Below are 20,173 nucleotides of genomic sequence, written 5' to 3' on the forward strand. Positions count from 1 at the left end.
TCGGGCGTAGTCGGGAGTCGCGGAACTCGCTCACCCGTGACTAATACCTCACAGTTGGCGTGCGAAATTGGCGCGATGCGAATACGAGGATGAGCAGCGTCGTCGCGGTGCATGCGCGAGAAACGACGTAAAGTTCACTGACAGCGTGTTCTATTTTCAAGATGATCTCCGGTAGACCTTCAATTAGTGCGAGCGCGAGCGTTGCGCGGAAATATATGCCTGCGCGTATGCGTAAATATACGTAATAGGTGTATAAATATAAATAAATGTGTTTACATCATGTTACATATAATTATGATTATAGTATTAGATGTAATTATATGTAGCATTATATAAATATATTAGGTGTACAAGTAAATAATCCAAATTTTTTCAAGCGGCTAAGAAATTAAGTTTCAAATTTTCCCGCTCCTTTACGGTTATGTAGTGTTGGCATATAGCTATTAAAAATTACATTTAGTATGGCGGAAGGCTCAACATAACCCCAGAAATGATTCACTTCGATACGGTCAAAAATGGCAACGGACAAGGTGTATATTCGACACTGCATTCTTTACGAATTCCAGCGAGAAAAAATGCTAAAGATTACAGAAAACAACGGCGAATACTTTGATTGACAAATTTGTTTTACTTTCTTTTAAAATAAACCTTGAATTTTTTTAGCTGAAAAATTTGGATTATTCATTTGTACACCTAATACATATTTAATAAATATAATATTTATATATTTTTTATTACGTATATAATTTTATTTATTTATTTATTTGCATCAGACTTTTACCTATACCATTCTACGAAAACCTCGGAGAAACTCTGCGATCGATTTGATATTTAATGGCGCGATATCACAGGAAACGCCATTTTCCTCTCCTTCCTTTCCGGATTCGAGGGGCTCATCGGTCGGAATTGAATTTTTCTTCCGCAGCTCGACGGAGTTGGACGTCTAATATACGAGGGTAGTCCCAGAAGTACCTGACCTGACGTATAGATAGCGGTTGTTGTTTGAAAAGAATGACTACGGTAGAAAGTACCAACCTTACAAAGCTTAAGTTTGAAGTTTGACGACGCTACGTTGTTTAGTATTTATTTTATTTTATTTTATTTTATTTTATTATTAGTTTAGTATTTGTTTGGCAGCCATCAATAGTGAACGCTCTCAGTGAATTTGTAAACATGGAAAAAATTGGTCATCATTATGTGATACAATACTTTCATTTGAAAGGCCTCAGTCCAACCAATATGAAAGCGGAGGTAGATTCTACTCTGGCGGAGTCTGCTCTTTCGTTTACAACAGTAAAATATTGAGTGGCAGAGTTTAAACGAGGCCGTACGAGCTGCCAAGACGAACATCGCGGTGGTCGACCAAATGAGGTGACCATGTCAGAAATGGTGAAGAAAATCCACAAAATGGTATTGGATGACCGTCGACTGTGAAAGTGCGCGAATTAGCAGACATGGTAGGCGTTTCAAAAAGTGCTGTACATCGCATATTGACTGAAAATTTGGACATGAGAAAGCTGTGCGCAAGATGGGTGCCGCGATTGGAACAAAAACAGCGTCGTGAGGATGTTTCAATCGAGTGTTTGGCGAAGTTTCGCAGCAATAAAACCGAGTTTTTGCGTCGATTCATAACCATGGATGAAACATGGGTCCATCACTTCACACCTGAGACGAAGGAACAGTCAAGACAATGGACCAAGGTGGCTTGATGGCTATTTTGAGGAGCTCGACGATTCCCACTATAAACAGGGTATCGAAGCTATTGAACATCGCTGGGAAAAGTGTATTGAGCTAAAAGAAGACTATGTGGAGAAATAAAGATATTTTTTCCCAAATTTTTTGTGTTTTTTTTGTTAGGTCAGGTACTTCTGGAACTACCCTCGTACGTGTCGTTTTCGGGGTGAATTTGATCCGACCGCGAGTTCGTCGGATATTTTTTTACCGCGCGGCCGCAAAAGCCGTCCTGCTAGCGCAGCGTTTGATTATTTTTTACGAAATCGCGCCGTCGATTTCTCCACAGATATCGACGCGAGTGTCTCGCTGTTTCATCGGAGCTTTTTTCTGCTTTCCTTTCTCCCTCTCTCTTTTTTTCGTTTACACGTGCTCGCGATCAGCGGCGATAAACGAGCGTTCTCGCGGACGAGCGTCGACGCTTTGAGCGAGAGAGAATTCGATAACAGCGATGTAAACCCGACGCCCGACTTGAACGAGAGAAAATCTCGAGCGTGGTTTGTTTGTGTATACCTTTGTACTTCCTCTTTTCAAACACCGTCGACTGTCACGAGATACCTCTCAAAATGACAAACGTATCCGTTTGACGGGTTTTCGCGGCGCTGCAGAGTTTCGATCCCTTCGAGGCACCAGCGCGAGTTAGCGATGCTCTCCCGAGGATTTTCGACTCGCGTTTGTTTGTATTCCCTGCGAATCGCGCCCATGCCTCGGAGCCTTCGCGAACTAGAGCATTTGAAAAACCCGCCTGTGAGCGCCGCTTTCTGCCGTTTTACTCTCTCGCTTCTCTTTTCCTGCCGAAAATATTCCAAAACAGCTGGCGGCTGTTTGAAAGAGGAAGCACACACGAGATATTAGTCGACCAGGTCGGGCATTTTTTCTTCGCCCGAATCGGACGCCAGGTTCTCATCGATTTCGGCAACAACGTGACGAACGCGAATGTGCCAATTGGCGAGCGGTGATCTCGTTGCGAAAGGAAACTGATGATGAATTAATATATGCGAAGTCTTACAAAAAATACACCGAGCGCACCAAATTCGGAGTTGAGCAAATTTCGCGATATCGCTTATATAATATCGATATTTGCAATACGAAATTTTAATTCATTTGTTAGGATTTGTTAGGATTGTGATTTAGTTTCTTTTTTTTTTTCGCAAAAACTGATTTATCTAAACGAGATAATGGACGAGTATCTCGATCGAAATATCTTTCTTCGCTTTCTACAATTTTTTCCCATCTTTCTGGCAAGAGATGGATTCCGCGACGACAAAAAGATTCTTCTTTGGAGTCGCCTATTGTTAGTAAATGACTAAAGATTACGGATTAATATTAAAGCATTAAGAAACAATAGCCGTGACGATTGGAATGTCTTTGACAAAACTGGCATCAGTGGTATCTCTTGTAAAAAGCCAGGCTCGGGAAAGTTACTTTATAAAAGCATCTAGTTACAGTTACAGTTTTTTTCACTGAAAAAGTAACTAGTTACGGTTACAAGTTACTGACCTTCAAAAATAACATGTTACAGTTATAATTATTTAGAAAGTAACGAGTCGTTACTTTTCAGTTACTTTTTTACAATAATAGTGCTATTATTTTAAATTTCGTAATTGTGTAAATTTTTTCAATTCTATATAAAAGTAGTTTGTTGATTGTTATATTCCTCATATTGTATATAATTTTTACGGATTAAGATTCATTAATTTAAATAAGCAATTCATATTTATTCTTTAAGACTATTAATAACAATTACAAGAAAGTGAATGATTTGATGAGGATAATAAATACTGAAAAGACTAAAAGTAATCTTAATATTAAAAATTAGATTTTTTCACTAAAAAAATATATTGATATTTTATAAATGAAGTCTTACACTCATTTTCTTAAATTTGCAGTTGAAGTTCTACTTGCGTGAATAATTTTTTTCCCAGCGTAAATTTTGCAGAGAAATGCCCAGTTGTTCTCATTTCCAAATTTTTGCTGTAACTCGAATATTTTTGTACATGCTGGTCATGGCATTTTACAATCCTCCGAAGATTGAGATGTTTTGTCCATCGCTTGAATTTTTTATATAACTGAAACCATGCAGCGCATTTTACGCTGAGCGCAGATTATGTTACCAAAATAAAACTGGCGACGTGCGACGAAAATGTTCAATAGGTGTACAATTTTGTCGAAAGAAATACAGGTTGCGTTTGGAGAAGAGACTATCAACGCTATTGTGTCATTTTATCTTTGTTTCACATCTGATGAACGATAACGATAGATGACGCAATAACACGTTTTCCAAATACAGCCAGAATAACTATATGATACAGCCAGAATAAGTATTAGATATCAAGCATCGCTCGTCGCATTATCGTGCTGATCTGTCAGAAACTTAAATTTGAAATATATAAAGTAATTATTAAAGTAACTACAAAATTAGTTACTAGTTATTAAACAAATGTAACTGAGTTAAGTTATAGTTACAGATGGAAGAAACGGAATGAAGTTAAGTTATAATTATCAAAGAAAATAACTTCGTTACGAGTAACGAGTTACTTCCCAACTCTGCTCAAAGCTATATCACACTCCTAATAAATAAGTTCAATTTGTTGCCACAAGTGTATCGCGTCTAATAACTTAACCGAATTTAATCCAACTTTTTTATAAGATCTACCTTAAGAATTGCGTGTGAGAAATTAATCAGGGCGAGGTAACGATAACGTCTCAACAGCAATCGCCCAGATCCATTATTTTTACGCGCACATACCGAGAGAAATATCCGGATAATAATAATAATAATAATAATGATAATAATAATAATAATATTACAAATCGATTTCCCGTCCGTCGACATAATTATTCGCCATTATGGATTATTTCGACGCAGTGTTGAACGCGAGTCGCTGATTAACCCCGCTCGATTTTCACGTTGCAGAAGAGACCAACGTCCAGCCCCGAGCGCATCGAGCAAAGCGGCGTGCCGAGTGGAGGAGAGAACGCGAGGGAGCACCCGGCGAGAGCTGCCGCTGGCGAGAATCCTGCGAGTCGCACTTCCTCGCGCGCTGCGTCGAGCGACATCCTCGTCACCGTTGCCCACGGAGGCCGACGCGCCGTGCGATAAGAACACGACCGGCCCTGCACTTCCGATCTCCGAAGGCCGATCGGTTCGGGCCGATCGAACGTCTCCAAGGCCTCCGTCGCGTCGACGTCCGAGCGGGAGGAGACCCCTCTCGAGGACCTCCGTCACCAGCATCTCCGGCGAGCCGCCAGTGCCCGGGAATCCCGCACGATCCGCTCTCCCCGACCCGAGCCGATTGGCCGTCGCGCTTAGATCGCTCGTCACGCGCCGCGGGGGAAGAAACGCCGCGAGGAGTCACACCTCATCGTCGTCGCGTCTCTTCGCGCCGGACGTTGAGATCGAGCCGCGCGATAGGCGGCGGCCGAGACGATCCTATCGGCGGCGCCGCGAGGGCCGCTCCCCGTGGACGATCATCCAGCGAGGACTGCGATCTCCCCATTTTCCTGCGTCGTCGGGCGGCAGTCGAGAGGAGGCTGGACGCGCGTCTCGCGAATTGCCGTTGGATCGCCCCGAGATCACCGCCGTCGTCGTCGTCGGCCGCGAGTCGCGCTCGAGGATGTTAACAACGTCGCCGTGGTCGCCGTCGTGGTCGTGTCGGCTTCGGAGTGCGCGTTCGCGTCGTGCCGGCCGATTCTGAAGGTCGATGAGCGTGATTCGGTGCCGGGCAAGTGAAGGCTCCCCGATCGAATTCGTGCGTGCCGGCGTCGTCCACGTTGCGTTGCCTAGGCGGCGGATCGCCCAGTTAGGAGACCCCAACGAGAGCGGCGGCCAGCTGTGATCGGCAGCCACGCGGTGGACATGATTATTTCAAAGGATCTGTTCCTCCTTGGCGACCAGGATTATCTGCGCCTTGCCGTCGAGAAGCGCCAGCAACGGGCAATGGGCCGGTCGATCATCAATGCTCCCAGGTAAGCGGCAGCTTTCCTCCGCTCCTTTGGCCCTTTATATCCTGAATTCGTTTACCCAGGACCCTGTTCGATTCTCGTGTCATCGAACAGCTTTTATAGACAGTGGGAAGCTTTTATAGGGAGTGGGAGGAGAAATTTTTAACAAATTAATACCTTAATACAACACCTTAAGAAGGTACTTTGAAGTACCTGACAGGAAAAAAAGTTGAAACACATACGAGTGGTATTTGTGCAAAGCGGTACTTTCGAGTACACCGTCAGGATACAAAGGGTTAAATGCTTAATTTAATATAATTTAATATTGTATCTCTCATTTCTTGCGTATTTTTATATTTGTGTTATCCATACATTTCTTACATTTTGAGTTTTTTCTCGACGCCTTATTTTTATAAATAATAATATAATAATAATAAATAAATACAATACTCGAAGTTTTGAATTCACTATGGTGGATTTAATATGGCGTATATATGAAAAATAGTGTTTTTTGCATGTTTCGCGCTACATGTAAAGAGCATTATGTATCGTAAGTGTATTTGACGTCGAAAACTGTCACAGTTATCATAATGTTTTCACTCATAAACATGATATCGAGTGGATCCCAAATGAAAAATGTAGATTTTTTCAAGCATCCACATTCTTATCGGCAACATTGGATTTCGGTATGCTGACGTGAAAATCATCATGAGCTCGTGACTTCCACAGTTATCGCGAACTTACTCGAGTTTATGATGAGTCCCGTATTTCAAGATAAACATGTGAATATTCATGACTCTGAATATTTTACACTCTGATCTGCTATATTACATCTGCTATTTTGTAGAAACGAAAACGTCATCAGAAGCATTCGTAATTATGGCATATCCAATAGAATGCATGATGTTGAGTGGCACTTTACATGAAATATATCGGTATACATGTTTTCCTCAATTCTGGACCGCCATATTGGATCCGCCATCTTGAATACCGGGATCCCGATATTGGGCCATTATTAGCTATCTCAAAAACTATTGGATAATTATCTAACCAGAAACTGCTTTGATTGAGAATGTCGCCGAATAGTTGTCTCCGGATCGATGGAATGACGCATTTTTTACTAGTTTTGACAGGTGTTCCGCCAAAAGAGTCGTCATTTCCACATCTCATGTGGTTTATAGATATCTACGATATTCGATCTTTAAGTTTTTTCATCTATAATCGGAAAATCGACCTTTTTTAATATCTTTTGGAGTGTCCCGGGGACGGGTGATCGCGATGCTCTTTCGGCTCTTTCGAGTCGAGTCTCCAAACGCGCACGAAAACCCCCAAAGCGACGACGAAAATACCGCCAGGCGGAATCGCAAGAGGGAGAATGTTTACCTGGCGATTTAGAGCGGAGAATTCGCTCGATAGCACTGTTGTGGGCCAGCAGGCCCAGAAAACTCAGTCCAAAAGTCAGTTTCAGATTTTCGCCTAATGAAGTATACTGGTATCAAGTACACAAGTTAAAGTATTGCTTGCGAAAATTTCAAGTCGATTTATCTATTAGTCTTCCATCGGTAAGTCTTTAAAATTGAGAAAATGCATTTGAGAATGATTAACAATGGTCCTGCAACTTTTTGAAAATTTCAATCATCTCGTTGTATATATCTATCATAAAAGTAGCACAGAAAGCTCAAAAATTCATAAAATGCAAGCGATTTTACATACGTTATTTTCTGTTTTCCAATTCCTCTCACTTAGCCGAAACGTCTTACCGCGTTTAACTTACCGCATTTAAATTATAAAAATGAGGTATCACTGTATTCCTCTCAGTGTAAACTTGAAACTGAGTCTGCGCTTTTTTGCGCTTTTTTGGTTAATTCACCAAGAGAACTATAAATATGTCACAGAACACGCGCGCGCGGAGAATTGGCCCCATTCACCATTCTTTACGCGCGGCACGTTGAAGCACTTATTTATGTTGGCTCAAAACTTACATGCTTCTGATGGCATTATTTATTTAATTGATTTAACTAGTATAACTAATATTACTAGTATAACTAGTTTAATAAGAATGTATTAAAAATTAATATACAATATTAGTAGGTATTCATGCTTAAACAATGGAAAATATATCAAATTCGATAATTTTTCTAACTGAAAAACCATCAACTTTATGAAACGAATATAACAGCAAAAAGTTTTTGTTTTACTATATTTTTTATCCTACACGGAGAAAAATTTCGTTAGTGTAACTGAATGTTTAATTGTTTGGAGACCTCGACGGAAACTCGATTGTTCGAACAAAAGAGGTTGTAAGAAAGACTCTTGTACAATATTTAATTGTTAGTTCTTTAGTTACCGCAACTGAGCTTTAATGTCACTGAATGTTCGGACGAATACTTTCGGTTGTGATAATAGAAACGTTTTTCGTTATCAAATTTTCATTTGGTTCCTATTCCGATTGTACCAACTCACAATCGGAGTACCTTTAGCATTTTCGTTCGCCATACTATACCGGATCAATCATTTGTAATTCCTAATTCTTAGTACGGATTTGAAATCAGCGACCCCGAAAACCTTTTAGTACCAAATTGTAGCACAATCGGAGCATCTTCTTTAGCATTTCCTTTAGCAGATCCGCCGCATTGGATCCGCCATTTCTAATTTCTAAATTTTGACATGGAATCAGCGATGCCGGAAACCTTATATAAACATGTCATTGCTAGATATTTACACGTGTTTAACGAGATATGAATTTTGGCCAGTTTCACCGGTCTGCTGTCCCACAGTAGACAGGAGCGAAAAATTACCCGACTTTGAGTGACTCGAAGTGTCTGTCACAGCACTTCTCGAGCGTTCACCCCGGCGCGACTTTAAAACGTCCCGCGGGTGAATATGTCGTGCGTACTTCTGGCTCTTTAAATTGCTGCAGATGAAATCTCGCTTGAAAGAAGCGGGAATTTACCAGCACTCGGGATCGCACGAGAGAATGTTTCGGGCTCGAGCTTAGAGCGAATCTCCGGCCCGCGCGAGTGGATGTCTTCCAATCGATCGGAATGAATTTGCTCCTGTGACACTAGGAGAGGGGGGATACGTCAAATTCGCTGTTGAATTTCGGCTGAGGAAACATCCGTTCGATGTAGCTTCGCAGGAACTGACTCTGTAGGAAAAGTCACTTCGATTTGACGGACTCGGCTGTGGCGCGTTGCTGCTCGAGCAAAGTGTCATTCTGTGAAATTTAGAGAGAGAATTTAGGGGTGTCTTTCATGTACTTCCGCACTCCGACTTTAGCACTCGGCCACCAGATGCTGAGAGAAGCACCGACATGTTCTTTCGAAATCATGAGTATCGATAATAATGATTTATCAGAAACGAAAACCGGGAAAGATATCCGAATACGTGACAAACTGCATGAGCCGCTAACGTCAAACTTGTCACGAAGAAAAGATCGGTGCCGAGCTTATCAAGCGAGATCTGTGCTCGATTAGACACGATAGATCTGGGGCACCCAACGCACGCGCGTCAGAGGGTATAGTAAAGTCCAAATTTACGTGACAGAGCTCCACGTAAATTTCAATACAGACCGGCCGACAAGCCGGTATTGTCTCCCCCACCGCTGCGGCGGCGGCGATACGTCTTCGGTAAATTGCGGCTAAGCGTTCCCTCTTCTAAGCGCTTCTGTCTTGGACTTTTATTCATTGACGTGAAATCTCAAGCCGCTTGCTCGACAAGCTTTTATATATAAATTACATATATTAAGTCAATCGGAAAGTTCCGTTCGTTTTTTTTTTTTGCAAAATGTATGGCTTTATTTAAGAACAAAATGAAAAAGTACATCAATCAAAATATTGTCCATCGTTAGCGATGACTTTTTTCCGCCTTTCGGTCAGCAAGCGAATTCCGCGGCGAAAGAATGACTCATCTTTGGAGGCTATTCAGTCAGAGACCCATTTTTCGACATCTTCATAAGAATCGAAGCATTCGTCAGCAAGTGCGTGTGCCATCGAGCGAAACAAGTGGTAGTCGGAAGGGGCATAGTCTGGTGAATAAGCCGCATGGGGTAACACTTCCCAGCGAAGTGCTTCTAACGTGCAGATTTTGTGACGTGAGGCCGAGCGTTGTCATGAAGCATAATCACTTTATGCTGTCTCGTTTCATATTCTCGTCGTTTTTCGTGCAATGCTCGGCTCAAACGGATCATTTGTTCTCTGTAGAGATCCCCTGTGACTGTTTAGCCATTTTTCAACAGCTCATGGTACAGCACACCCTTCTGATCCTACCAAATACAGTGCATTGCCTTCTTTCCGTGGATATTCCGCTTTGGCGTCGATGTTGAAGGTTGGCCGGGATCGCAAATAGTTTTTCGACGTTTGGGGTTGTCAAAATAAATCCATTTTTCATCCTCAGTGATAATACGATACGACGGTAAAAACCCCTTTCTTTTGCCCCCCTGTTGCCTAGCAAGCAGAATTTCGCAGGTGGTTTTTCGTCTTTCAATGTCTCTTGGCTTCAGTTCATATGGGAGCCATTTTCCTTCCTTGTAAACCTTTCCTAAGGCTTTCAAACGATCGGAAATGACAGATTGAACAGAATTTAATGCTTCTGCAAGTTGCTTTCGCGTTTGACATGGGTCTTCGTCCACCGATGCCTGCAATTCTTCGTCTTCGAATACTCTTGATCGTCCGGAATGCTCTTTGTCCTCTACATAAAAATCACCACTTTTAAAGCGTCGAAAGCATTCTCTGCATGTTTTATCAGAAGGAGCATTATCACCATAAACTTCTACAAGTATTCGATGAGCTTCAGCTGCAGTTTTCTTCCAATTGAAGCAAAAAATTAATACTTCGCGCATTAATACTGACGCTTATTTGGCTCAAATTTCGACATTTTCGATGTAGTAAGAAACAATGTTATTGATGCAAACGTATACCTTTATGTACTGAATGTTATTGACAAATGTCAAAACAAACCATTAAGCTTCGTTTAGACATTAGAGGTTAACGACAGTTCTAGCTATAGCTACTTGCCGCTAGATGGACGGAACTTTCCGATTTACCTAATATTTTCTCGCTCTTTTGCGATTTTTAAGTGTCGACATTTAACTTTCCGAAATGAGATATGTTTTGGCGTTTGATACACGTAACCTTAAATAATGAGTAATGTTCACGATGGTTATCGACATGTTCGATACGCGATGCATTTCGCATTTCATTTAAACAAAAACGCTCCCGAAGCAGCCAAAATGATTTGTGCTGCTTATGGTGAAGATGCTATGATCGATCGCATGCGCCGAAACTGGTTTGAACGTTTTCGATGTGGTAATTTTGATCTTCACGACCAACCACGCCCCGTGGTCAGCCGCAAAAATTTGAAGACGAGAAGCTGCAAAATCTACTGAATGAAAGTACGCGGCGTAAACACAACAAGAACTTGCGAAAAAACTTGAGGAGTAAGCCAGGAAGCTATTTGCGATACGTTTGGGAATCGTATGGGAAAGAAGTTACAGAAAGAAGGGAAGAGGGTTCGACATGAGCTAACCATTAAGAACAAAAATCCGATTGATCACATGCATTACTTTGCTCGCCAGGCAACGAAAGGATTTTTCGCATAAAACCGTAACTGTTGACGAAAAATGGATTATGGCATGAAAACCCTAAACGCAAAAAATCATAGGTAGATCCTGGTCGACCGACAACGTCGACAACAAAACCCATACGTTTTGGAAAAAAAGTTCTTCTCTGTATATGATGGGATCAAAAGGGTGTGCTGTACTTATGAGCTCTTGGAACCGGGTAAAACCTTTAAAGCAGAGATTTACCAAGAGCAATCGATACGTATGAACGATTCAATTGAGAAAAAAGGCCATTTACAATTACAACATTTAGAAGGTAGCCGTAAAGTCATCCTGCCGCACGACAATGTTAACTGTCTACAGCAGAAAGGAACCATCTTACACTTGGCTTGGGAAGTTCTCCCATACGTATTTTCCAGACTTGGCTCCCTCAGATTTCCACTTGTTTCGATCGATACAACACGCACTACACTTTGGTACACATTTTCCGACAGTTGATGACGTACGAAACTTCGTCGATGACTTTATAGCCTCAAAGCCACCAATTTTCCATCGTGACGGGATTCGGCAACTGTCCAATAAATGGCGCGTAAGGTCATCGATGACAACGGAGAATATTTCGTTGATCAATCTATTGATTTTTAAATAAAAATTGAAAATTGTCGCAAACCGGAAGAATTAACTATCTGCTAGGCCTTATATTTAAAAAATATAAATAACATATAAATCTATATACATACATAGATTTAATTTTATAACAGTTTCTTTATAATTTAATTTATAATTTTACAATTTAATTTTATAATAGCTTTTTTACAAATAAAATAAAAAAAACATATATAAATATATATTTAAAATATAAATGAGATATAGGTTTATTTAAAAAAATTTATCGAATAAGCAGCTGGAGATTTCACGCCGACGAGTAATAATATCAGCAATAATAGCAATGACAATTATTATCATTATATTAATAATACACTTCATACATCAATAATCACACTTGTGTTATTATTAATATCGGGCACATTATGGTGTATTATATATAATCGATCAGTAGAGTATAAAATCGCGGCGTATCCGTTCACAAGCAGGCTTGAAAGGAACGATTTATCTAAGGTCTGAAAATTCACATCGTCTCAACGACGTGCGTATGTGTGTGTATATGTGTATGCTGCAGGATCGTGGGGCCGATATGCCAATTAAATCGCGATTAAACGGCCGATAACGAGCAATTACACGGTAAGAATGCCCCCCGGTCGAGTGTTTCGTTGCCGGGGCTTTCCTTCGACTTTCGTGCGGCGCGCACGTGTGTAAACGGGCTTTTAATATCTACCTTCACCGGACTTCCGGGGAACGTGCGTGCGCGACCCGCACGAATTCGGGCGGCTCCAAAACGGCAACGTTCGGATTGACAATCGGTCAATCCTGCCAATTGACTGCTATAAATAGCGTGTTGTTGAACGACACCCGGCGGAGTAAATACGAGCGCGTGTTTTGCATTAATTGGTGTCTCGCGTAGGCCAATTTTTTATCTCGCCGCATTCTCGTGATTTGCAATTTATATCCGTTTCTTCTCGCAAGCTCGAGAGAACCAGTTGTCTATCTGTCCCATCTGTCTTGTCTCGGCTTGACTTCTCGCGTTTCTTCGTTTTGAGGAAAAAGAGGAAAAAGGAGGAAATAATAATAATAAAAATTCCCCCCGGCGTCGTCGAACGTAATCGAGCAACTTTGCGCAACCGTAGACGTTGCGCAGCGAATGAAACTTCGGGTGGAATCAAGTGACACGTGTACGCGAGACTTTCCGTCGCATTTTCCGGAAAAAAAAAACTGACACTGCAGATTATTTCTCCGCGACAGGCAAAAAGAGGACGCGGTTTATCTCGCGCGCGAAATCGTACTTTTCCGAAAGACGAGTTTTTGCCATTCACGCACTTCACTTCCACTCGACTGGGTGCTGTCACTTAATTTTCCCTCAAGTTCCGCCGGTTCTACACACGGCGGCAACAAAGTTGCTCGACTTTCGCTCAACATCACGGAGGATTTTTCCTTCTCGAAACGAAGCAACGGCCGAAACCGGGCCGAGGCGGATAAACAAGTCGCGCGAGCTTAAAAGAAAGAGACAAGCGGATGTAAATTGCAAATCACGAGAACGTGATAAAAAGTCAGCCGCGTGTGCATCTTCGCAGCATTGGAGGGAATCGCGATCGAATGCACGGAGAAAGAGTCGATCTAATGCCGGAGGAGAGCGATTGCTCGGTTCGCTTTGCTTCTTTTGCGCAATGCGATTGCCTTGAACGTAAAACATGTTCTCGGCAATAATTTCAAAAGTAAACGTTTAGAAATTAGATCATTGTGTCGAAACGACACAACTTTTTGGCCACCTGGTATGTAAGAGTGCAGTTTCTCGCTATTGAGGCGCACATTTTCCGTGCTTGACATCGTTAAATCAGATTTGCTTAGAATCGGAGCGCGAACTTTGCTCGGCAAGTTCGCAAATTTACAAAACGTCAGGCAGTACATAATTATAAATTCGGCCTGGCGCGGGAAGCGCCGGTTGACGCAGAGCGAATATTTTCGAGCAAACATTTCTTCCTGTCGGATCGGTGCATAATTTCGCAGCGTTCTTTTTTTACTCCAACAAAAGTTTATCGAAGGGAAAGAAGAATTTCGCAATGTTTTACACATGATCTTTTTTATTCTCGCTCTTTCAAAGCACATGCTGAAAGCGTTTCTTTTTCTCCACTTGACACTCCGCAGTTTTTGTAAGGTCATCGATAACAATGGAGAATATTTCTTGTTCTATTGATCTTTAAATAAAGATGGAAATTGGAAGAATTAACTGCTAGATCTTATATTTAAAAAATATAAATAATATATATAAATTTATAAATATATATATATTTAATTTCATAATAATTCATAAATAAGAAAACATATTATTATATAAATATATATTATATATTTATAAAATATACGTATTTAATTGTGTATTATATGTTGTATATTATATTTAATTGTATAATATATAAAAATTAATATAATATATAAAATATATAAAACATTTTATTATATATATATATATAACATAAAAATATAAATATGTATATATTTAATTTGATAATAGTTTTTTTATAAATATATATATATATTATTTAATTTTATGATAATTTTATAAATAAAAAAATATATATTGTAAATATATATATGTATCAATCCAGAGAAAAAATATCCAAATCAAACAATTCAGAAACGACGACTGAAAGGGCGAGGCTTTAAAGTGACTTGTGAAACATTGCAAAACTCTTTTTGCACAAACTTTTGTTAAAAAAAGAAACACTACGAAATTATGCACCAACCCGACACGAAATTCTCCCTACAATTTTATTTCGTCGATTATCGTAAAAAGACCATTGGTTCCCCCCCCCCCTCTCTCTCTCTCTCTCTCTCTCTCTCTCTCTCTCTCTCTCTCTCAGAGTTCCCAAATGTCCGCGCTCCTAACGGCACGGTCATCGCGAATTTTAAGCAGAGTCGATCGCGATCGAAGGACTACGCAAGGAGAAAAGGAAAGCCCACGCTCGCTCGCTCGCACGCTCGCCGAAATGGCGCGGAACGTCCTTGCGGCGCCGCCGGCGGTGCGCGACGAGGAGCGATGGGAGAGCTTTGGCGTTGGAAAAGCAGGTTTATCGCCCGGTTATATAGGATAACCCGCGTGGCACTCTGAGCGCGCGCGCGGTTATTGATTCCCGGAATAATCATCGTTCGGCGTTTCTGTTCGGCGACTGTGTCGGTTCGTTGCGCGGCCAGCGTGAGCGATCCCGATGGCTGAAAAGCGCCATGAGATGCTGCTCGCGGCGAGATCTCGGCGGATTTATGCCGGAACTGATTGATTCGCCCCGCTATTACGGGCTTGGCGATTTTTCCGCGGAAAGTGTGCTGGCCGTGTCGCTCTCGCGTCGTCGTCCTTAGTGTTGGAGCTCCTCTCGCTCTCTCCTCTCTCCCTCTCTCTCTCTCTCCCCCTCTCTGTCTCTTTGGCTCTCTCGTCGCTCTGCGACTCCTCCTCGGTTTTTCGCGGCGGCCGAAATCGTCACCGTTCTCCGGAAACGTGCGACGAGAGCGGCCTGCGGAATTTCAGCCGGCGCGGCGCGAGCGGAGAAAAATGTCGTCCCGCCGCTGGGGAAAGCGGTCGCTCGCGCCTTTCCTTCTTCTAGGTAACGGTCATTTTCGACAGAAAATATCTCGTCGATGCTCAGCACTCTTCAAAAGACACTCGTCGCGGATTTGAGGGAAGCTCCAGGGGTGGATCTGCTCGAGCGACTTTTCTCAAGAATATTCTTTATTTATTTATTTATTTATTTTTTATTGAATTCTTCATTCGAAAGCGACGTGTCTCATTCTTTTGGCCGGAGTTTTCAGCGGATCCGACGCTTGCGATGAATCAATGGCGGACGCGCGAGTGTGCGAATCTCGGAGACACTCGACGCAGCTAGAATTTACGCGAACGCGCGGCGTGTATTTTTCCGTCCCGACATGGAACGACCAGACGAGAAGCCGGCGGCGAGGAATGACACCTCCGACCGCGAGACCGAGGGCGCACGGCTGAGAACCGGGAGCAATTGGCCGGATGTAGAAACCTCCTGCTGGAATTCCCGCGTTCCATTAAGCGACTTTTCACTCGGTCGTCGCCGACGGAAAATCGAGCCGGCCTGGCCGGCGGGGTCGTTCTTTGCGCGCGTGGCGAGCGCGGCGTTTTCGGCAGCGCGGTTAATTACTCGCGGAATGCGCGTCTCCTCGACGAGCCGAGAAAAAACGAGAGGGAGAGAGAGAGAGAGAGAGAGAGAGAGAGAGAGAGGCGGCGGGGAATCGCCGACTTGATCCATTTCGCCTTGCGACGTCGTGAAATCCGGCTGACGTCGCGGCGGCGCGCTGCCTTTTTTACGCACCCGGATAAATAGGCAGGGGCGCAGGGGGGGGGAGAGGGAAGGACAGAGAGAAAGAGAGATAGAGAGAAAAGTATGAGAATTCGCACGAGGCGGTGCACGCGCCTCGTGCCGACGGAAATTATGTCGCAGCGCGAAAATAGGGAGACGACGACGACGACGACGCTACGCGCCGCGCCGCGCGAGCGCGCTCTTATTTACTTGTAACCTAGAAACGAGCGAGCGAACGCTCGCCCGTTCGCTTGCGCGATCGTGAAAGAAAGAAAAATCGCTAGTTTCTCCGGCGGTGAAAAATCGAGTCTTCCGCCTGGAGATGAAACCGTTCCAGTTTCCCATGCATGACCCACTGGGCATGTTGGAGAACGCGCGCGCAATCTCCCCCCTCCCCCCCCCCGCCGCGATGCAATCTGAATGCGCGTTCGCCGGCGAGCCGATCTCCCGACCGAGAGAGGGGGGGGGGGAGACGAGTGTTTTCTCGCTCTTCTCTCGCGCCGATTTTCCAATCTCGACAGCCTCCGATTAGCCGCGGATGACTCTCGCGTCATGTTTTCTTTTTTCTTTTTCCTTTTTTTTACGCAATCCTTCTGTTCTGGGTCGAGCGCGCGCTCTCTCGATAATACGCGCGAGCAAATTGACAAAGCGATCGGAAGTGCACTCGCGCTCTTTACCACCAGAGGGCTTTCCGTTTGATCCCGGAGCGCGCAGGTAGCCCGGCCCTCTCGGGGAGGGACAGGCTTCTCCCGGCTCCTCGCCGCGGAGGTCCTGGCTCATGACGTCAGCAGCTAGGAAAAAATCGCCGCGGAATTCGTCGAAACGACGGGAGAGACGCGTCGTGTATTCTCGTCCTATAACGCTAAATCACCGCCAAATTAACGTGCAGGCCGCCATTTTCACGTATCCCCTTCCTCCTCGTGTTTCCGTTACGCTTGATTTTTTTTTTCATCACTAAAGCAAAGGAGCAAAAGCGTCCTCCGGGCCGCTCGATCGATTGCGAGTGTCATATCCGTCCGAACGCATCTTGCGAGATCTTTTAGGCTAACTTCATCGCTCCTGGCGTCATAATTCAAGATGGCCGCGTCGAGGAGACCCGGGAGCCCTAAGAACGTGATCCTCCCGCGCTCCTGCCGGGTTCTCGTCGCGCTCGTTCGCGCGACCTGGCGAAGAATGACGAGGGGGATTTTTCTCTCAGACAAGCCGCCGCGGGAGCATAAAAAATGGCGCTCGTCCGCGCGTCGACTGCGCGAGAGCGAGAGATCCTCGCGCGTTTCGCCGCGCCACACAATTGATCGACACGGATGAAAAAGGTGGACATCGAGCCAAAAATAAAAGTTCGAATCTTCATCTACTAGAATATATTGTAAAATAGTTCTGATATATGATCCGAATGCAGAGAATATAAAGTAATGAGTAATATAGATACTGTAAACGTCTAAAGTTTCGAGTTTCTGTGATAAGTAAAATTTGTTAAGCATAAGTCGTCCATTTGTGTTCGCTGTGTTTTATATAAATAATTATCGATCCTTGTCTGTCTTATGATACACAATTCTATGGTTCTTCAAAACCACTTTTATCATATCCGTTGCCAGATTTTGTTATATTTTACGCATTTTTCTCTATGACGAATTAGAACGAAATCGTAACTCAACTCATACATGTTTATTGAATAATTGAAAACAATGTCCATATTTGTGCAAGATCTACTAAATAGGATTTAAAAAAAAATCATTCATATAGCAAAAAGCCGTATAGATTTCAGCTGCGATCTCATGCGATCTTTTCTTCTATACATCGTATAGTGGATAGAAACCATCTAACCTATTATGTACAATCTAACCTATTATGTACAATTGTACATGAATGAAAATTCGGTTCGGAGACAGAATTTCGCCCAGGAATCATTTGTAATGAAAATTTCAGTAAAATTACTGTTTATATTTCCATAATGTTTTCATAACAATATGTTTTTTTATTGAATTTTAAATATTCCTGTTTGGTTTCAAGTCAGCGCCATATAGATAAGAAACAAGCGCCGCCATAAACGTCCTCCGATCAACGGATTTCTCCCGACGTTACTCTCCTACACACCGCGTTGCATTTCGAACGCAATCTCCTTTTTTCTATGCCGACGACAAGATCACGATCGTTAACCTACCTATATCTGCGAGGCTCGCGCTCGGCGGGACCGGCTCGAATTATTCTCCGCCGCGCGTGCTCGAGGTGTTTTCATTTTCCTGACGGCCAGAGGGACAAGTGAGAGCGAGCTAGCGAGTAAGTGAGTAAAGCCCGTGTCACACTACGGGTTGAAGATCAAGGATTGCGGATTGAAGTTTAGATTTCGACGAATCAACGAACTTCGGTTTTGATTTGCTTCATTCCGATTGGTCAAATCTCAATATTCAATCCGCAATCCTTGATCTTCAATCCGTAGTGTGACACGGGTTTTAGAGTCCGGCGAAGCGATGCGACGACTGGCAATCCCGCGGCCCGCCGGGAAACGCGTCCTCTCCCCCCTCTGCCGCGATGGCGGGGGGGACGCGTTTTCACCGCCGCGTGAAGAACAATGAGAGTATTTTACCTAAGTGCACAAGTGGAACGGAAAAAACAGGCAAGAGGGAGGAAGAAAAACGCTAGGAACGGCGGGGGGGATGGACGAAAGGAGCGAAGAAGAAACGGCCTGTGCCGCGGCGGCGGCGGTGAGATGAAATCGAGGACGGTGCGCACCGCGACGGCCGTGCGCCATTAAGCAGATTGAATATTAGCCTATATTCGGTGGATGCAATCAATAGCCTAGAAAAATGTGTTGTTCGCCTTTTTACGCCGGCTTTGCTGCGTGTCCTTGAATAACCTATCAGCTCCGCGCGCAATTTTCCATGGAATGATGACGCATGTACACGTGCTCTCTCGCTCTTCCCCCCCCTCCCTTTCCTCCGTCGAGGAACCTCGTGAGAATGTCGCTCTCCCCCCCCCCGCGTGGGTGGCATTGTGTCGGAAACGGGTCGCGGTTTCCCGGAGAATGACAGTGAACAAGCTGTCGCGAGTTCCTAACGTCGTCGTCGCGCGCGCGCGCGCGGCTCATCCTCGCGAGTCCACTCGCGATCCTCTTCGCGCAGGGGAAGGGATTTCGTCGCCGGACACTGTACGAGATCGGATCCGCTTGGCTCGGCGTGCTCGCGCGCGCGTGCTCGCACGAAGGACAAATCTCTCCTCGGCCGCTGCGCAGCGGCCGAGGCGAACGCATGAACTACGAGGAATGCGAATGGCTTGATCAAGCCCGTTTAAAACGAAGCGCTCCCCTCGCAAGCCGACGTCGCTGACCTGCCTCACGCGACTCGCTCTACTGTGTGTCTCGTTCTCGGTATACTCGTTCTTCCGTGGAAAGGCGGCGCGCGACGCGACGCGAGGCGAGGCGGGGCGGGGCGAGGCGTTCCCTTCCTAAATCGGCCGCGCGCGACGGGAGAGAAAGAGACAACGGGAGACGGCAGGAAAGTGAGAGAGAGAGAGAGAGAGAGAGGAGACTGAGGAGCCGTGGAGGGGGCAGGGGGACATCAAGGCCGGCTTTTGGATAAGGTGACGATCACGGTGCATTAGACGACCGGAGGAGAACGCGTCGCGCGGCGATCTCGCGCGATGCATCTTTCATGGCGGCGGCGGCGATCTCGAGACGGCGAATTTCCCCTCTCCGTCGCTCCCCACCACACGAGGCCTGTTCCGCAATCGGAATGTTTCGGAAACTTTGGATTTGATAGTGAGGTTGGTAGGCCTTAACCCTTAAAGCTCACCATCAAGTGTCATTCCAGGCTGACTTGTTTTTGTTTATAGCAAAATATATATCGGCGAGAATCGATCTGTCTTATCGTAATATTGTCACTACTGACTGGTGTAAATAAAATTTTATCTTTAAAATTAATATTGTCAGCGTGGCTACGTTTTTTTAATAAGATGGAAGATTCTTATCGGAAAAAATTTCGCCCATGGTAGCCTTTAAGGGTTGAACTAA

The 20,173-nt window shown here is 44.0% G+C and overlaps 1 protein-coding gene across 1 annotated transcript in view; it reads left to right on the top strand.

Annotated features, from left to right (window-relative positions):
* The window catches only part of E23 (ABC transporter G family member E23), a 272,519-nt gene that overhangs the window by 7,117 nt on the left and 245,229 nt on the right, over positions 1-20,173 (top strand). The window contains exon 2 of the mRNA XM_011143333.3: positions 4,649-5,700. Within this exon, the coding sequence (XP_011141635.1) occupies positions 5,591-5,700 (110 nt within the window). The 5' untranslated portion in view covers positions 4,649-5,590. The remainder of the gene's footprint in view (positions 1-4,648; positions 5,701-20,173) is intronic.

Source organism: Harpegnathos saltator, unplaced genomic scaffold (assembly GCF_003227715.2).
Source record: "Harpegnathos saltator strain DR-91 unplaced genomic scaffold, Hsal_v8.6 scaffold26, whole genome shotgun sequence".
NCBI classification, from domain to species: Eukaryota; Metazoa; Arthropoda; class Insecta; order Hymenoptera; family Formicidae; genus Harpegnathos; species Harpegnathos saltator.